The sequence below is a fragment of the Sinohyriopsis cumingii genome, chromosome 9 (genome assembly GCF_028554795.1).
Source record: "Sinohyriopsis cumingii isolate HCF-2022 chromosome 9, ASM2855479v2, whole genome shotgun sequence".
In the NCBI taxonomy this organism is placed as follows: Eukaryota; Metazoa; Mollusca; class Bivalvia; order Unionida; family Unionidae; genus Sinohyriopsis; species Sinohyriopsis cumingii.
The window spans coordinates 27,487,789-27,506,115 of record NC_142969.1 but is presented as its reverse complement, the minus strand read 5'-3'; the positions used below and the strand labels follow the sequence as shown (position 1 = coordinate 27,506,115).

The window sequence follows — 18,327 nt, the reverse complement described above, 5'->3', positions numbered from 1 at the left end:
TTCACGTGCTGACATATGAAAAATATAAATCCGCAAATTCTTTATGCAAAGTGGCCAACTATATGATAAAGAATAATATATAATACCCGATCATACCTATTGAAAATATCCATGTATGTCGCCATTATTGTATATATTTTTTTAATGGAATCCACCCCCACCCCCCACCCCCCGATTGTTGCAGTTGATCTACCCTGGTGCATTCCAAAATAATTTTAAAAATGCAATATAATACGATATTTCTTTCTTTCTTGTTTTTTGTTGTTGTTTGTTTGGTTTTTTGGGTTGTTTTTTTTTTTTAGTTTTGAGTTGTGAGTTTTGAGTTTTCAGTTCTAGTCTTTGACTAGTTGTAGGTTATTTAGTTAAATACCAACCAACATGCAACCTATGGGAAATAATTCCTTAAAGACTTGCAGTTTTATTTATGAGGCAGTTATTTCCCTTGGAGCATGCCGTTTTGTAGATCTAGTTTTTGAACCAGGAAAAAGAATGCATGGCAGACATTCAATTTTTAGTTCATTTATAAGACTCAAGATTTTTAATTTTTTTATAACAACATATACGTATCGTTTAGAGTGCAAATTTTAAAAAATACAAAATTTCTCGACTGAGTTTTCCGATCCCAGCGTTCTGTGCTATCTTTACCGATTTTGTGTACGTAATATGCCGAAGAACGAAGGTATCGACCAATCAATAAGCGTCAACTAGCAAGACAAGATGGCGACGAATTCTTTGCTATAGAAGTTCTTCCTAGTTTTCCTTTTCTGGCGTTGATATGAAGGTTATAAGACGATTAACAGCTTTATTAATGTATTAGAGATAATCTAGATACAAAATGGAACTTTTATGAACGGAATGTATCTCAAAAATGGAGAATTTATTCTTTCATTGCTCGTGCATGAAATGGCAGGTTGGTGCATGCAGGCACCAATGCGTCGAACGTTAGACAAATTATTGTCCGCTGATGCAGGTGCATTTTTTATTTAAGAAATTTGTGATTAGCTTCTAAAGACTTTCTCTTGTTTTATAGCATTAATTGTTTTACAGCCAAATGCTAAGAATAAAATGTATGGCACAACAACCTTGTAGACCTGTCATGTAACTTGGCACTCTTGTTTATACTGACAGCTGCCCCGTTGGCGTCGGTACGCATGTATGTGTTACGGCTTCCTTATAGTACTAGTATGAACCCCAGCACCAGATCTACACCACCACCCAAGAATCTTCCAGAACAGGATTAATTCATTTGCTAAAATTTGGGCAGTATACAACTTCCGACTGATCTTTACAGCTGTTTCCCAAGGTCAGATCCTCTTTGGAAATCTTTATCAGCTGTAGTAGCAGAGGTATTTGGCATTGTACCTCTAAAGTGGAAGTTCTCAATCTAAAGATCGAAGAACATCTTGGAGATAAATGGCATGTAAACTGAATTTACCAGTGCCCAGGAAGCGTAAAGAACTGACGATTTTATTTTCAAATATGGTGGGATGGTTGGGATTTTTTTAAATGAGGATATTTATTTTAAAAAATGCAATCAGTTTGATTTCTGAAATTTATTTTCCCCATAAAATAGTTCATAAACCATCCATGAAACAGTGGTTTCTTTAGGTACCGGGGTCCAGGTTTTTTCCCTGGCAACTTTGCTTTTAGCACCTGCCTGTATTCAATAAATTAATAAATGTTTTTGAAGTAAAAAGATATGTAAAAATGTCTCCAGTTTTTGTGGAAAAGCAGTGTTCATGTAAACTTAATGGTCATGCAGATGAAAGCAGATTGATGGTTGTGTTCCTTGACTTGGCATCAAGATGTGGTATAGTGTTGGACCAAGAAATTTTAAGTCAGAGGATAAACCAGCATTGCCAAGATCTGATGATAAATCAGATGGAGAAAATTAATATGAACTTTGAATCCTCCAAGTCTTGATTTGTGAAATTCACAGAGTCTTGTTGTTTGAAATGTGGTTGTCAATGTTTAGAGCTGATGTTAATGAATAAAAAATGTTGAATTAGAAACGGGACTAACTTGTATTGAATTTTCACACAGGCAGTGAATTTTAGGCAGGATCAGTAAAACAAAATTTATTAATGTGATTCTTTTTGAGTTAGTGAAAAAAATATAATTTCAAGCCCTGTTACTAGGTAAAGCAAGCAGACAACATTTGAAATTTACAATTTTCAGTGCCATTGCAGTTGCCTTAGCTTTTATATTTGATATTTGAATTTAGTTCAGTTTAATTTTTTGTGTAACATAACTAATTTATTTTTCTGCAGCTTTTAATATACAGTTGCTAATTTTTGATCAAGAATGGTCAAATGATAATTGATTTAAATTTCTTTTTAATATGTAGCCACTCTTCTGATTTTAAACGTTGTGTGGCCCTGATTTATGTAATTATTGCTTTCTTTAATCCATTAGAAAATAATGTTCTGTAGTAAATTTCTGGATAGTTTAAAATGCTACCTTAGAACTCATCTTTTCATATTGAATATTTTAGTACAGCAGAGAGGAGGGCAGCTAATGCAAGTTTTATTTGTAGTAATTTTAGTTACCCAAACTTCACTATTTTAATTGCCTGAACCTGTAACTTTTTATCACATAACAGAGATTAAATTTTTTTAAAAATCAGTACTAAGCATGCCCCATTTTTCACATCTGAACCAGAAACTTTACATTGGAAACTGTGACATCAACTAACTAGAGCAGTGTGAAAAATATTACAAAACGTATTTTTCCCACCACTGTTGAAAACATTTTCTTGTTTTGAACTTAGTTACACCAATAGTGTTTACAAAGTAAAACTGGAAGATATATTTTATGGTATTAAAAAAAGAGAAGGAAAATCTATAGATTTTAGAATTAAAATTTACTTTATTTATTTACAGGAAATCACTAATGAAGATTGACAAAATCCACTGTGACAAAGTTGTACAAAAAACAAGTTTATTACACATATAGGTAAGTGTTACAAGCATGAATGTAAGCTTGAAATTAAAAGTTCACATCATTGCTGATAGGTGCTCCTATCCATCATATAAAAGCTGAACATGGGTATGGGGATCCACAAACTTAGTGGATTCTTTTTTTAGTCTTTTGTGTAGTATGTAAATTAAGTCCATTGATTTTTGACACGGTAAACATTCTCCTGCCACTTCATGGAAAATATTATGTTCTATTTATTTATTTTTGATTGCTGGAAATTATGTTGGGTTTTGGGAGTAAAAATTGCGTTTTTAGCATCACCTGCCATGTTATGGCAGGTCAACATCTTGAAAATAAATTTCCACATTTCCTTCGCACGATCGAAGCTTTTTCAGGTAAAATAGATTTTTTTGAAAAGCTTGATGGGTTCATCATTCAGAATACAGGAGGGGCCTGATCTGAAATTAGAGAGTCCCTGGATGTTGGGTTGTTGGATTTCTTGTGCACTGGATAAAATATTCAGATAATAATTGATGCTAGAGTAATTTTATGTAATTTGTTCCCCATCCCCCTCCAAAAGTTGCACAAATTATACCATTTGGCTTTCAGCTTCATAAGCTGTGGACCTTAACTGTTTTGAAATTGGTGTAATAATATATGTGCCCTGAATTAATGCATTTCAGCCTGACACAGGGTGGGAAAAAGATCACCAATGTAACTAATAAATAGTTGGAGCTAATGTATTGATGTGGTAGAATGTTTACAGATTGTTGTTATTGTTGTTGTAGGGTTTAACGCCATTTTTCAGCACACGATAGGCTATACATGGCGGCCAGTATTAATCATGGAGGAAGAACCCAGGAAAACTCCAGAAAGAACCACTGACCCACGAGAAGCTACTGGCAAGCTTTCTCACATACCCACTTTAGCTGAATCCGAGACTTGAACCCACGCAGCGGTGAGATGGCAGTGATTGATAACGGAGAGCGCTTTAGACCGCTCGTTTACAGATTGTGATGTGAAAGTGTACGAATATGTACTGATACGTTGATAAATAGTTAACCACTGTTTATGATTATCAGTTTAAGCATTATTGTATTAAATTGTTGGAAATCACCAGTAATTATGTGTTTTGCCTTGAAAATGTAATTATCTGAAATTAAAATGTGGTACCAGAATGACAGCAGTCAAATTAATGTTTGGTTGAATGCTTGCTTTGAGTAAGCTCGTTTACATTGTGGCTTCACTGAGTGTACATAAAAGATTTTAACTTGCTTCGAATGGAGTATCAGTGCTCAAAGAAATTTTTTCTAAACACAGGCCCAAGACTGGTGACTCAAATAAACTCACAAGCCCTGACTGAAATTCCACAAGCTTGGACTAGTTTCCAGATGCACAAAATTTCCCCATTTTTTAAATATTGTCATGTTGCAATAGCTACAATTTGAATATAAATTCAAAGGGGTTTGAAGGTAATGCAAGTGTCATTAGTGTTCATCACTACGCTGGCTTGCTTCACAGAGTAAAACTCTGTCAACCAGAAGTCCTAAAATTTATTTTTATGAGCTTTGCTGATAGCCAACCTCAATCGGCATAAAAATGAATTATACTTGGACACTATTCTGGTAACTGAAATGGTCATGCTTTGCATTCTGTATATGCATCAGAAATGCACTTCAATGAAACGTTGCTGCCATTCACAAATTTGTCAAAAATATAATACATATGGCTTACTCATTTTAATTCAAGGCAATAATATGTAATAACTTGTCTTCTTGGTCAAGCATCTAGGATCTCTCTGATTTAGCTATAATGGGTTGTTCCACTTCCTGATCCTACCTATGCAAATTAGCACAATGGGCTCACCCACTGCATCCTTCAATATCTCATCAGCTATTGTCGGCCAGTTTAGTGATATGTTAAATGGTTATTGATACCTGACCTCTTTGCCTTAAACTGCTGCTATTTAAACTGCCAAGGGATGGTTTTACATCAGTTCCAGTCATGACTGTTCACAATTTATACATGCTACATGTAACAGGCATATATTAAAAGTGGTGGGGTTTCTTTGTTTGGTTTTTGTTGTTGAAGATTACTGAAAATTGTGTTTTCTTGAAGCACGACCATGTCAGGGGGTTTGGGAGTACAAAATTGTAATCTTAGCATGATATGCCATGCTTCAATCTGATCAAAATCAGATCTCAATTTCATGTAGGACAGTGGTGATCTGATTTAGATTACGCAATGTTATGGTAGGTATGTCAACATCTTGAAAATAAATTTACACATTTCATCAGCACAATCAAAGTTTCCTCAGGCAAATTAAATATTTTTTCGACAAGCTTGATGGGTACCTCACTTAGGCTACGGGATGAGCCCAATTTAAAATTAGAGGGGCCCTGAGCATTGGGCTATCAGATTTTTTTAGCACTGAAGAAAATTAATTAACACATTTTTTACCTTTACAAGAACTGCGTTCATAATGGACAGAGGGGCCCAGAGCAGCCAAGTGATCTAAATCACTCACCATTACGGATCCCTTGCCATCTCACCTCTGTCTGAGTAGGTTTAGGTTAGAGTCTCGGGCTTGGCCAATGTGGACATGTGAGAAAACTTGCCGGTAGCTTCGCGTGGGTCAGTGGTCCTTTTCGGGTTCTTCCTCCAACATTTATTCTGGCTGCCATGTATAGCCTATCTTGTGCTGAAAAATGGCATTGAACCCTATGACAACAAAATACACCTCTCCCTCAATAACTTGCGCACATCGGGGTCCAAAAAACATCGACTACACTATAAGTGAGGCATGAGTTATCGAGGGACCTATAAAAAAAAAGAAGCAAAAACCAATAAAGGGATCGAAGTAAAGGCAAAAGGGAGTGTGTGCATTGGCAAGTTATAGTGTTGAATACTCAATTTATAATCGTGCTGAGAGTAACTGTGAATAAATATCTCCTCATAACGGTGTACTTTGTTTATTTTTCCTCATAGAGCAACATAAATTTCAGGATAAATTACAGTATATTGAGGAGATCATCAAAAACATTATTCCACATGGTTTCTGTTCGTATTACACGTGTACCACTTCACACATTGTGTACTACATCACTAATTTGTGTGTTGAATTGGATACATTCAAGTTTTATTGTTTGATCCAAATTAGACGCGTTTTTTAAATACAAAAGATCGACACTTTTTGAGAAACATTGTCGATCGAATGAATGAATGATAGATCGATAGATTTGATTGTGGTAGAAGTAAAATGAAAAAAAATCTCAAGGGTTTATCATTACCAACATGAATTTAATGGGTCTGCAAATTTAAAACAACGTAAATTTGAACACGATAATACCACCATGTCTGCCAATTCTGTGCATCGGGTAATTCTGCACAACGATATGTCATTTCTTTAAACATTGGATCACGTGTTATTTTGGGTCAAAAATACATTTTGAATGAAGAAAGAACGATCGCAATTTAATTAAGAAAAGTTATATTCATGAAGTGTACAAAAATATCTGGCATTTCGACTCGAAATGCATATGAAAATGTGATTCTAAATGTCAACATGAAAACCCACTCCATGACCTTCTTGAACTGGTAACCCAGAAAATCCGATTTACTATGTAACTTTTAGAATCATCCAAATAAATACATTATATAAAAGATGTAAATATGTACCTTAAAACAAAACTGCATTTTAATCCAAGTTTCCATTTTTGCAAGAAGTTCTCCCACACGTACAAAATCGTATGCTACCCAACGTGTCATCTTGCTGCTAGAATATAAATTCTCAAGAAATTCACTGGCGTATAGTCTGTTTCTAAATTCTTTAGTAATTTTTCCCCATCAGCAAGACGTTGTAAACACATTACATCCTATTCATTGACACTTGCACATAAATTTTTTTTTATAAAATGTTGAACTTTACCTTTTTACAAGATCGGTTTTGTTTGCTTAATATATCTTGCCATTTATTGGCATTATTATGTTGAATTTTGTAAAACTAGCTATAAACCTGACCTAATTACTCGACTGAAATGTTGACAGAAACAGTTCAAAGTAATGCATTTAATTTCTATTGCCCGATAGATTAATACAATTGCTGTCTGGCATTTCTGCACATTTAAGGTTTGCGTCTCCAATATTGAAGCAAAACGCATACCGAATTCGACTGATTGATGAAAATAAAATAAGCCTCACTTACACTTACCATTTGAAAAGAAGCAGTTGTCACCAGAATATTCTGTTCAAAATAATATTAATTTTGGACAGAGGGGATACCACCCCCGTGATTTTCTGACTCGCGATATGTCAGCCTATTCTGCGCACAGCATTGAAAAGATGTAATATTTATTAGTCGTTTGCTGTTTGTGACATGCTTGACAAATATAATTTCACATTTTGAAAAAAATCAGTTAATTTTTTTGTGTTACTCATTGATTTCTCTTCCGCCGAGCAAAATCCCGCAGATTTCTCAACTGTATGATCAACATTTTGGGTCTCCAGCCACTGTATGGCATTTCTAAAAGAGTTGATTGCTTCCTGTGCAGATGGGGGAGGTGGTGCAACATCTGCGTCTGCATCACTATCAGTACTGTGACCACAAGAACTTATGCTCAGATTTGCGTGCCTTTGAACTTTTTCTTTGTACCTCCCTTGCTTGATTTGATACAAAAGACATATTCAAAGTGATAAAACAACACAGGTCTCTTTTACGTTATTTTTTAATGCAACAAACACTTCCCCAAGTTGTTGATCAAAACAAAGCTGGCATCTAATTAGGTTCTCACAGAAGTACTCATGGGTTTTGATGTGACAGTTGATCGACTCTTTCATGCTTTCATAGAACAGAATATGTTGTGATTATAATGTTTACACTGAAACAGAATTTAAGGATTAGAATGTGACTTTCACAAAGCAAGATGTTTAATTGGTGTTTATTTCATTCTTTGTTGCCACCTGTTGGCATTTACCAGAAGTTTTCATTGATCGCTATATCACCATACTGTTCATTTACAGTGTATTGACAACTATTTATCATAACAAAAACTTACATAATATATGATATCTTATTTAGAACTTGCAAATTTCACAATATGGATTCTATCTTTACGGGCATTAATCACCATTTTCGATGATAAAACGAGCGATGGTTCAAGGTTTAATTTACCAATTTTTGTAATTTTTTCATGTTGAGCATATTTTAAAGATATTTAAAATATATTTTCTTTGCCAAAATAACGGGAGCCACGCCGGACACTGCATTATAAGCAGGATCGCGAGTTATTGAGGGAGTGGTGTAATAGCATTGCAAATCAACACCCTGACAGTATAGTTTGTTCCATACAGCATCATGAATTTTATCTTATATGTAACTCAGTAAGTTGTCATAATTCATTCCACAATGAGTATTTAAAATGATTTAGTTCCAGCTACATTTATTGATGCTAATCTGAAAATTTACAGATAGATAAAAGTCATGATGTAGAACAAACTCTAGTGTAATCCCATTCCAATATTGTCACTCTCTGTCACCAACTTAATTCATACACAAATTAACAACTTTGGTTCAGAGCTCACTTACAAAGTAAATATTTACGTGTTTCCATGCACCCCATAAAATGCTTTGTTTTAGTTGTGTGATGTGAGTGAAAGCCATCAACTCCAGCTTGGCTAGATCACATAACTTAGAGTCTGCTAAAAATAGAATTCCACTCATATGGTATAACGGTACCAATTGCGCAAGTCCAGGTGGGCGGAGCTTAAGGTGTATGGAACATTGTATTCAGAATTAAAGAACAAAACTAGCTGTGATTGGTGCATTATGTAAGACTTGTACTTTCTGTTTGGCTTTAAAAAAAGTTGAGCCTCTTGGCAACATGTGAGTTTGTGTTAATTTCTATCTAGATCATATTTTGTATTTTTTATGATTTTTTTAAAATATGGTACACATGACTGAAAATGTGCTTGTTGTGACTAGATAACTCTTACCCCTGTCTAGTTCCAGTAGAGTTATCTCTCTTAAATGCAATGGAGTACCTGGTTATGTCATTGTCAAATTGACAATCTAGCATTGTTCTATATGACAGCGTGTGACATGCATGCCAAAGTAGGACAGAAAGTATATTTATTTCACAGAACATTAGCATTGAGGTATATGGAAAAACAATTGGTACCGTGATACCATATAAATTTGAGAATATTCTTGAATGGATGACTGTTGTGTAAGAATAGCATATGAGTTGATGTTTATAGTGACTGTATATTACCCATTTTGTAGAAAACAGGTTTCTTCTGTTTGTACTTTGCCTCACAGATTAATTATATTGATAGTTGGTTAGATAGTGGACCAGTCTATACTTTTAAAGTAAATGGTGCCAGATGTTATGCAAAAGGCTTTACCTTGTGAGTTGTGGATGTTATCTGATGGAAAATGTTAGAGCAGATGGATTTTTTTCAAACTTAAAAACATGTCAGATCAAAAAAAAAAAGGATATATTAATACCACTTGACAAACTTCAAAAGAATTTGAGAGGAATGTACTACAGCAGAAATAAATCCATATGTATGTATACTCCCAAACTACACTTTTTACCACTTATAGCATTAATATGCTTGTACCTCGCAGGGTGGGTGGGTGGCATGTATGAAATGGAGATACTTTGTTAGTAACAGGAAACCCACACAGCATTCTAAGTGATCATTTTTGGGATTGTAAGTAATTACTGACACTTTTTTGGTTTATTTTTCATTTTTATTGTTGTATGGGTAATAAAAAAGCATTAAAATTTACATGTTTAAAACATAATCAATTTACTGCAAAAAATGTTTTCCTTTTGGTACATTTTTATAAATGGCTAAGAATTCAGTCCATGTTATTAAAATTATGAGCATGCACTTTTTCATTTCCCTTTCTATCCTTTTGAAAGTTAGAGAGATCCGAATTTATGCCAGGGAATATGCTGGTGACTCCCAAGTTGTGTGAGTGAAGAGTCAAGGACTCCTCATCCTGAAATTTTGTTGAGAACCCCATTTTACATTTGGGATGTGTCCCACCCGTAGCAGATACTGTATTATTATATGCTGGCTTTTAAGTAGGACCTAACACCATACTACAAAGACCCAGATCAGTCATTGCCCAGTGTGTGGGTAGATCTGGGTCTGCATGTCTTGTTTGGAATTATAAATAAAACAAACATCTTAGAACCAGATTTGCTGGCGTATTATGTGGTGGCCAATCAAGGTCTGTGTTGTTTGTAGTTAACCCAACTTGTAAGTGAATATATATATATATATACATATATATATATATATATATATATATATATATATATATATATATATATATATATATATGTATATATATATATATATATATATATATATATATATATATATATATATATATATATATATTGGTATCTTACTTTCTTTTAATAGAACACGTGTGTATATAGCAGGAGTAGTCATCATTATTATGATAATATCACATAATTTGATACATACCTCTGTAAATGTACATTTGATTTTCATTATGCTTCTGTTAATGATGTTTTTAATTGAAATCTCCAAGTCATTTATCCACCACCGTATCAGTATTCAATATAATAAATCATTGGTGCAATTTTCTGGCAAGGGCTACTACATTGTACATGTATGTTCTGTATTGGATAATTTGCTTCCTATGATAATATCGCTATTGATTAGTCTAATCTTTTCTGTTTTTATCAGCTTTCTATTTAGTTTGCATCAGCTACATGTATATTTACCATGAATTTCCTGGGTGACCTCAGATAACTACATGTCTCTTTAAAGCCCACTGCAACAGCAGAAGGGGACTGTTTTGCTGCTGTCTGTCTTTCCCAAATCTAAGTTCAGTAATAAAACAAAGAAAAGTTGACCGTTGAACTTCGAACAATGACATTTTGTGTGATCATCAGTAGATGACCGGTTTAGATTTGTTTTTTAAGCATTTTTTATTTTATTTTTGGGGACTTTACCATCTTGTGCAAAACTCTTAAGAGTATTAAACAAGAACCACGTGAAATAGACAGTGATATTTGATAGTCACATTTGTATTCATATATAGATTGCCTGATTAGATTTTCATGCTGTTGTATAAATTTGTAAACAAAATGTGAATATTTTCTACATCCAGCACCAGCTTCAATTATGTATGTCCATCCATCTGTTCCCCAATTTAATACTGCATAATAACCTCATGACTCCATCTAGTATTGTTTCCGGACAATGTAAAAAGCTTGCATTTCTGGTAATGGAAGAAGCCATCGGTTTTGTGGTCACAGATAAGGTTACTCCAACAGAAAGTAAAAAAAATGGTTTTCATGAAGGAAGATTATTACTTGGACAAAACGTTATGCATGGCTTGCATTTGGGATAAGGAAGAAGCCTATTGATTTGAGGGTCAAAAGGTCAGTGTTAAAGCTGTCAGTGTGTAACCAGGTAATCGGGTACCTGCCTGTTGATAATAACCTGTGTAATAATATTGGCAACCGGGTACCAGTTGAAAATGAAAACAAAAAAATACAAAAACATCTTTCAAGAAAACAGTTTTTTTAATGATAAACCATGTGTCACTGTCATTTTATTTTGATGCATACATATGTCATCTACATTGTCTAAATTGAGAAAAAGATGGCACCCAATATAAAGATAAATGGGCTTTATTGATGGATTTATCTGATTTGTAGCAAGACTTTTAACTGCAGATCCAGGTAATAGTAAAAATAAACATGTTTTTGGTATAGTTTTCTCTGTGTGTGATTTGGATTTTTAATGTAGCTTTAACAATTTTTCAGTCATATCGTTACGATGTCTGTAGTGTGGCAGTTTATAGTGGTCTAGCAATGTGGCATCATGCCGCAGACACATTATCCTGAAACAGGGCCGACCAGTCCTAACACTAACTTCTTAATGCTGAGCGCCAAGCGAGGCAGCTGTTAGTACCATTTTTAGAAGTCTTTGGTATGACTCTGCCGTGGATCGAACCCACGACCTCCTGCATCCAAGGTGTATAGTTTTCTGTAATTATTGCTTATATGCTCTTATTCTCAGATTATGACAATCTCCTGCATAAACCATGACTTGTAAGTACCTGCATAGAAGGTTATTGAATGCATGATGGATATATATGTACTCCGGTGGCCTAAGTAGTCAGGACATCTGCCTCGGATGTTTGATGTGGCAGGTCTAAACCACAGCCAAGTCATACCAAAGACTTAAAGAAATGGTACAAGCAGCTGCCTACCTTGGCGCTCAGCATTAAGAGGTTAGTGTTAGAACTGGTTTGCCTTGTGTCAGGATAATGTGACTGGATGGGACATGATGTTACAGGTCTGCAGCATGATGACCCAATTTTAGACATCACTATAAACTGCCACAGTGCAGACATCATAACGATATGACTGAATTTTTGAAAAAAAGCTACATTAAAAATCCAAATCACAGACACACACACACTGCGCTGGCCTAGTGGTTAGAGCATCTGCCTCGGATGGGGAAGTAGTGGGTTCGATTCCCAGCTGAGTCATACCAAAGACTTAAAAATGGCACTTACAGCTGCCTCGCTTGGTGCTCAGCATTAAGAGGTTAGTGTTAGGACTGGTCGACCTGGTGTCAGGATAATGTGACTGGGTGTGACACCATGCTACATGTCTGCAGCATGATGCCCCAGTGCTAGGCATCACTATAAACTGTCACACTGCAGACATTGTAGCGATATGACTGAAAAATTGTTAAAGCTACAATAAAAATTTCACATACACATGTATGCATGTATACCATTCCTGATACTCTTTGTTTCATTCTGCAATGGGCTGGGCATACATTTTTTACAAACATAAAATTATTTCATATCTGATTCCTAGTGTTTATTTGCAACAAATATGAACTTGAAGAATGACTGCATAGTAGGCTGAAAAGGTTTAGGTTAATTCACCTTCATGTATTTTACCTGTTTACAACTACATTTTGGGCATATTTTATATGAAAAAAGCAAAATATACGCATTGTGTATCAGTACTATAATTCTTTGTCAAAAAATAAAAGAAATATCTAGTGTTTATGCATTAATAGTTGAGGCCCAGATTGGCCCTGTAAATCACTGGTCATTGATTGCTGCATTACTGGTCACTGATTACTGATCATGCTTTCTCACCATAAGTTCTAGTTTTGGGTTGAGCCAGTGTGCATAAATTTGTCAACAGCTTCCTATGGATCCATGGGTCTTGTGGGGGTTTCCTGATTTTTTTCCTCCACCAGTTATATTGGCTGCCTTGAAAACTGATCATGTGCTGTAACCCACAACTACAACAGTACTGATTGATCCCGTTTCGTGTTCTGGCATACACTGGAAACATCTATTATACTTTTGAATTTGTTCCTCTTGTGTGGAACCATGACACCACAATGATGCTGTATGAGAGCTAAACAGAAGTATTGTCTGCAGTCAGAAAAGCGTTACGATATAGATTCAGAAAATCAAAATGTATCTGGACCCGTTTGATCCGTAGAGCCAGAGAAAATTAAGGATGTATGTTTATGAGATATTGAAGCATTTCAATTTTCTGAAACATGTTGGTACTTAGCTAAGTATCCAAGCAATCGAAATGCACTTAAAAATGTATAGGTGTGCATTTTTCTTATTTGATATATATCACCAAGTAAAGATCATGGGAAAAATATGTCTTAACATATCTCTATCTGGCCTGCCATGACTTGGCAGTTGAGGAAACTACTAGATTCTTCATCAGTTAAAACTAACATAATTAGATCATTGTCTTTTTTCAGTGATCCTTAAAATGGTTATTTAAAAACTATTAAGCAGCAGCACAAAGCAGGAACTTATAATAATACACATTTACTTTGTCAGCAAACACTGTGCATAACCGATAATGTAGAAATGTGTGGACCATGACAACTTGCGATAATTTGTGTAGTGGCCCCCCTTGGGAAAATTACTGTCCACCCCCTGATGCAGAAGAAAAGTATGGGAAATGTATCTTCTTCTTGGGGCCCCGAGTGGCCTAAAGCGCTCTCCGTTATGGATCACTGCCATCTCATCTCTGTCTGCATGGGTTCGAGTCTCGGATTCAGCTGATGTGGATATATAAGAAAGCTTGCCAGTAGCTTCTCCAGTGTCGGTGGTTCTTTCCTGAGTTTTCCTGGGTTCTTCCTCCACCATTAATACAGGCCGCCATGTATAGCCTATCGTGTGCTGAAAAATGGCATTAAAACCTACAACAACAACCTTCTTTTTATTGTCCATTAAAAAAACAAATGTTTACAACTTCATCATATTTGCATAATTCCAAAAGTGCTAAGTTATTTACACCTGACCTACATCTCCCAGAATGCACAGCACTATGATACACTTTGGTAACAAGTACTATCATATTGATGAAATCATAAACACAAGGATCGCAACATTTCAAGCTACACTGTAAGTATTAATTTTTACAAAAGAAGACATAGTTAACTTTTATGATATTTACAAATACAAGCTTGAATGTACTGTTCATATTGGTACATTGGTATTCTTTGTATAGAAATAAGATGAGGCCCGATTTAGATTTTTTTCTTTGTTTTTTTAATTAGTTTTTTATTATTAAGCAGCACAGAAATGTCCCACTTTGTATCACTTGCATAATTGTGGCTATGCTTATGGTAGTCATGGTACTTCTTTCTTACCAAGTTATAAATAATCAATACAGGAAATTGTCAGTAATGATCTGGTATTGATACATGTTTCTCCAGTACAGTCACTTCTGCCAGTAGCATACAGTGCTAAACTTCGTTGATCAGTCTGATCTGGCCACTTTTCATTTACTTTCTCAGTTGATTGCTCCAGAGCTGCAGGAATCTTTTCAATCTTTGATCATGAACCTTTAATACGCCTTCTGTTCTTGCAGGATGAAGTTGATCAGGACTTGATTTTAGTATTGACTTGAAATCGACTACTCCGGCTAAGTTATAACAATTGGTAATGTTATTACATGTTAAAACAGGGAAGTGTAAGATACAAAAACGGGATGATTATTGTGATAAATCTTGGAAATCCAGACCATGCAGAACTGATTAATTTGAAAGGAGGATTCTGTCGATCATGTTGATGGACAAAAATGACTCTTTTTTTGCAGAGAATTACATTTTTTTATTTCCTTTTACTTAACTGATTAATTTCAGTGTAACATAATAACTGTTTGTACAATCTTATCAGTAACTCATAAGGAAATGAATGTTGGAGAGTCACTGACAGGAAATTTGCTGGTACAGTGTGGGCCATGTATGGTATTTACATTGATTTATTTTTCAAGAAGAATTGTATTGTAGTTTTCTCAGATACACATATAGCTCCAATCCTGCACACTATTTGCTTGGAAATATCTGAAGTGAGTCAGTTTTAACAAGACTGATGTGGTTTTAGACACTGTTGTTAGGCATACAAAACAATGGAAGGAAGTTGATGTTAAAATTTGTTACTTTTCTAGCAGAATTAAAAGGCAGGCTCAACAAAAAGGGTTTTTCTTCTCTTATCAGTGTTTATTGTTGAACAGTGTAAGTCACATGTATGAAGCCACTGAGTATTCAAGTAATTGATGTTTGCATTAACAAAATGTCCACTCTCACAAGGAATTTAAACAAAAGGTACTTATATTTTCGAATGTCAATTTGTTTTGCATTGGTGACTGTTGCAGTATTTGGTTCTATGTGTTGTATGATTGTAATTTTATCTTTTTGATGCTAACAGGTCATGGATCCTAAAGGAGACAGGTTGCGGAAGATAGCAGCAGGATTGATAAATATCCAGTTGCCAACAGGACCCAATCAGGTCAGTTTAAATATGTCACTTTTAGGAAACTCTTTCCCTCCTAGTGCTTGTGAATGCTTAATGTTTAGTAGGAGTGCCATCACCATTAAAGATGGAGCCTTCAGATCATGGTATATGTTTACGAGCAGTTACCAGACTTGCCAACCCTACTGGAAAGATCGGGAGAATCACGATTTATGGACCTATCTCACGATACCCTGAGTTATAAAAAAATATCCCAATTTTTCAACTCCCAGAGGAGGAAAAAAGATATTTTTTTAAAATACAAAAACATCATTTTCCATTTCCTTGTTTCTGGTTTTTCTGAGATTGTCTTACAGTGTGAATCTCTTTATCCAACCCCATCAACAAATCTCAGCATCATACCAGATAAGTTTTTCAGCAAGCAGCAAAAAAGAAGAAAAGGAAGTAACTGATGACTTTCCACAGCCAAGAAAAAGAAATAGGATCAGAAATATAGGAGTGTTTGGGAGAAGCAGTTTGCTTTCATTCATCCATCGACTCACAGGGCCTATAATGCATTCTGCCACTGATGATTGGTTCTTTCCAAATTCAGTTCTGCATCAAAATTGTAGATTTGGTAAAGCTTAAACTCTCTATGCAGATCATCAGTGTCGATTCATTCCATTTAGTTGGAGAAAAAGCCAGGTCCTTAAACAATACTGCAGACTGTTTCGACACATCTGCAACACTTGCATGAATAAGTAAGTCATCCTTTAGTGGGATGCTTTCAGGGGGAAAAAAAGGATGGATCTGGCCAACAGTCGTTTCCAGCCCTTGGGAGAGTAATGCTATGAATACTTTCAATACTGCACAGCAACAGCAATGCTGAGAGAGTATTCTCAATGGTGAGAAAAAAAAACAGAACTGGCCAAAGAGCCAGCAAATCTGCAACATACAATGGACTGAAATAACAAAAGTAAACATCTTTATCATGATATATACACCTTACTCTTGGGTTAGTGTTAGGACTGGTCAGCCTGGTGTCAGTATAATGTGACTGGGTTGGGCATCATGCTACATGTCTGCAGCATGATGCCCCAGTGCTAGACATCACTATAAACTGCCACACTGCAGACATCGTAGCGATATGACTGAAAAATTGTTAAAGATACATTAAAAATCCAAATCACCCACCCACCCACACCTTACTCTTGTACCTCCTGATTTTTTTCCCTGCCTCCTGATTTTTAATGGTGATCTGGGGGCAAACTCTTGATTTGATTTTTTCTATGTTGGCCAGTCTGAGTTACAAATTACTTGAGGTCATAAATCGGAATTATAACCGCCCAGTTGATATTGGCAATGAAAATCATAGCCTTGTGCTTTATTTAATAATATTTTAATAATGTAACAAGGAATTAGAACATTTTGTATTTGGATCAAACTATAATATTATTGAAATCAAAATTACTTGAAATGATATTGTCTCTCCATCCGTACATCCATCAGTCCATTACTTTATCCCCTAAATCACTTGGTGGAAAATTCAGCAAACTTGATACATAGGAAGGAGATCTTAGGCCAGCTAAACTTAAATTGTGATTATGGACGCTTTAGGAAAAGATGCTGTGACATCGTGTTGCATCCAGGGATCACCCAGAGATATGTCAACACTCAATAGAACAGAGAGTACACATGACCATGACATTACTAAACTATTGAAGGATAAGTTGACAGTAATCACAATATAATTACAATTTAATTTTGCTATCATCATCATTATCATTGTCATAACCATCATTATTATAATGATGTTGCTGAAGCATAATAAAAGTAATGTCAGGGACAGACCATTTTCTTTTCTGAGGGCTTTATGTTTTGTGGAAAAAATTTAACCCTCAAATAGCTAGAGGAAAAGTACTCTTACACTGATTTATAACAAATCTAACTCAGTCATATTATATTTTAATTTTTTATTCTTCTTCAAATAGCGGAAAAACACTTTCTTTGTCTGATCCTTAAATAGTCGTTCCGTAACTCTTGTTAATTAGAATTGAAATTTAATGTACACATATTCCTCTATGGAGGTTAATATATGGAAATTAAATAGAAACTGTATAAATATAATGTCATTCTTTTCAACTTAGCATTTGGGCTGGTGATTTAGAAAGGGTTGTATTAAGACTTTTAAGTTTTGTATGTAAGCTTTCTGGCTTCACGGGTTAAGGGTTCAGACAGGAGTTCAAGGAGATACATTTTCAATCCTAAAATAAAGCTGGCATCAGGCAATAAATCTCCAAGTTGAACTGGCATGTGGCTACATGATTTTTTTAATCCCCATTTTCATAACGTCTGCTGCAGATGACACCATTGTGCAAAACGATGTGAAAAAGCACATCTTGCAAAAAGTACATAAATATTGGAATAATGAAGAGCACCCAGCAGATTTCGGGTCTTGAGTACTTTAAGCCACCTACTCAAGTCCTGTAAGCTACCAATTCTGAAGTATTGTTTGTGAGTTTTCTTGTTGAATATAAACTTGCCTTTCACATTTGGAAATCAGCAACAGTGACAACGAAAGAGTATTTCCCATAGCTTAAGTGCCTCCTTAGGTG

The 18,327-nt window shown here is 35.1% G+C and overlaps 1 protein-coding gene across 1 annotated transcript in view; it reads left to right on the top strand.

The window, feature by feature from the left end:
- Nucleotides 1-660: 660 nt before the first annotated feature.
- LOC149791448 (uncharacterized) overlaps nucleotides 661-18,327 on the top strand; it is a 74,787-nt gene continuing 57,120 nt past the window's right edge. The window contains exons 1-3 of the mRNA XM_089969985.1: nucleotides 661-781; nucleotides 2,883-2,955; nucleotides 15,689-15,769. Coding sequence (XP_089826111.1) covers nucleotides 15,692-15,769 — 78 coding nt within the window. The 5' untranslated portion in view covers nucleotides 661-781; nucleotides 2,883-2,955; nucleotides 15,689-15,691. The remainder of the gene's footprint in view (nucleotides 782-2,882; nucleotides 2,956-15,688; nucleotides 15,770-18,327) is intronic.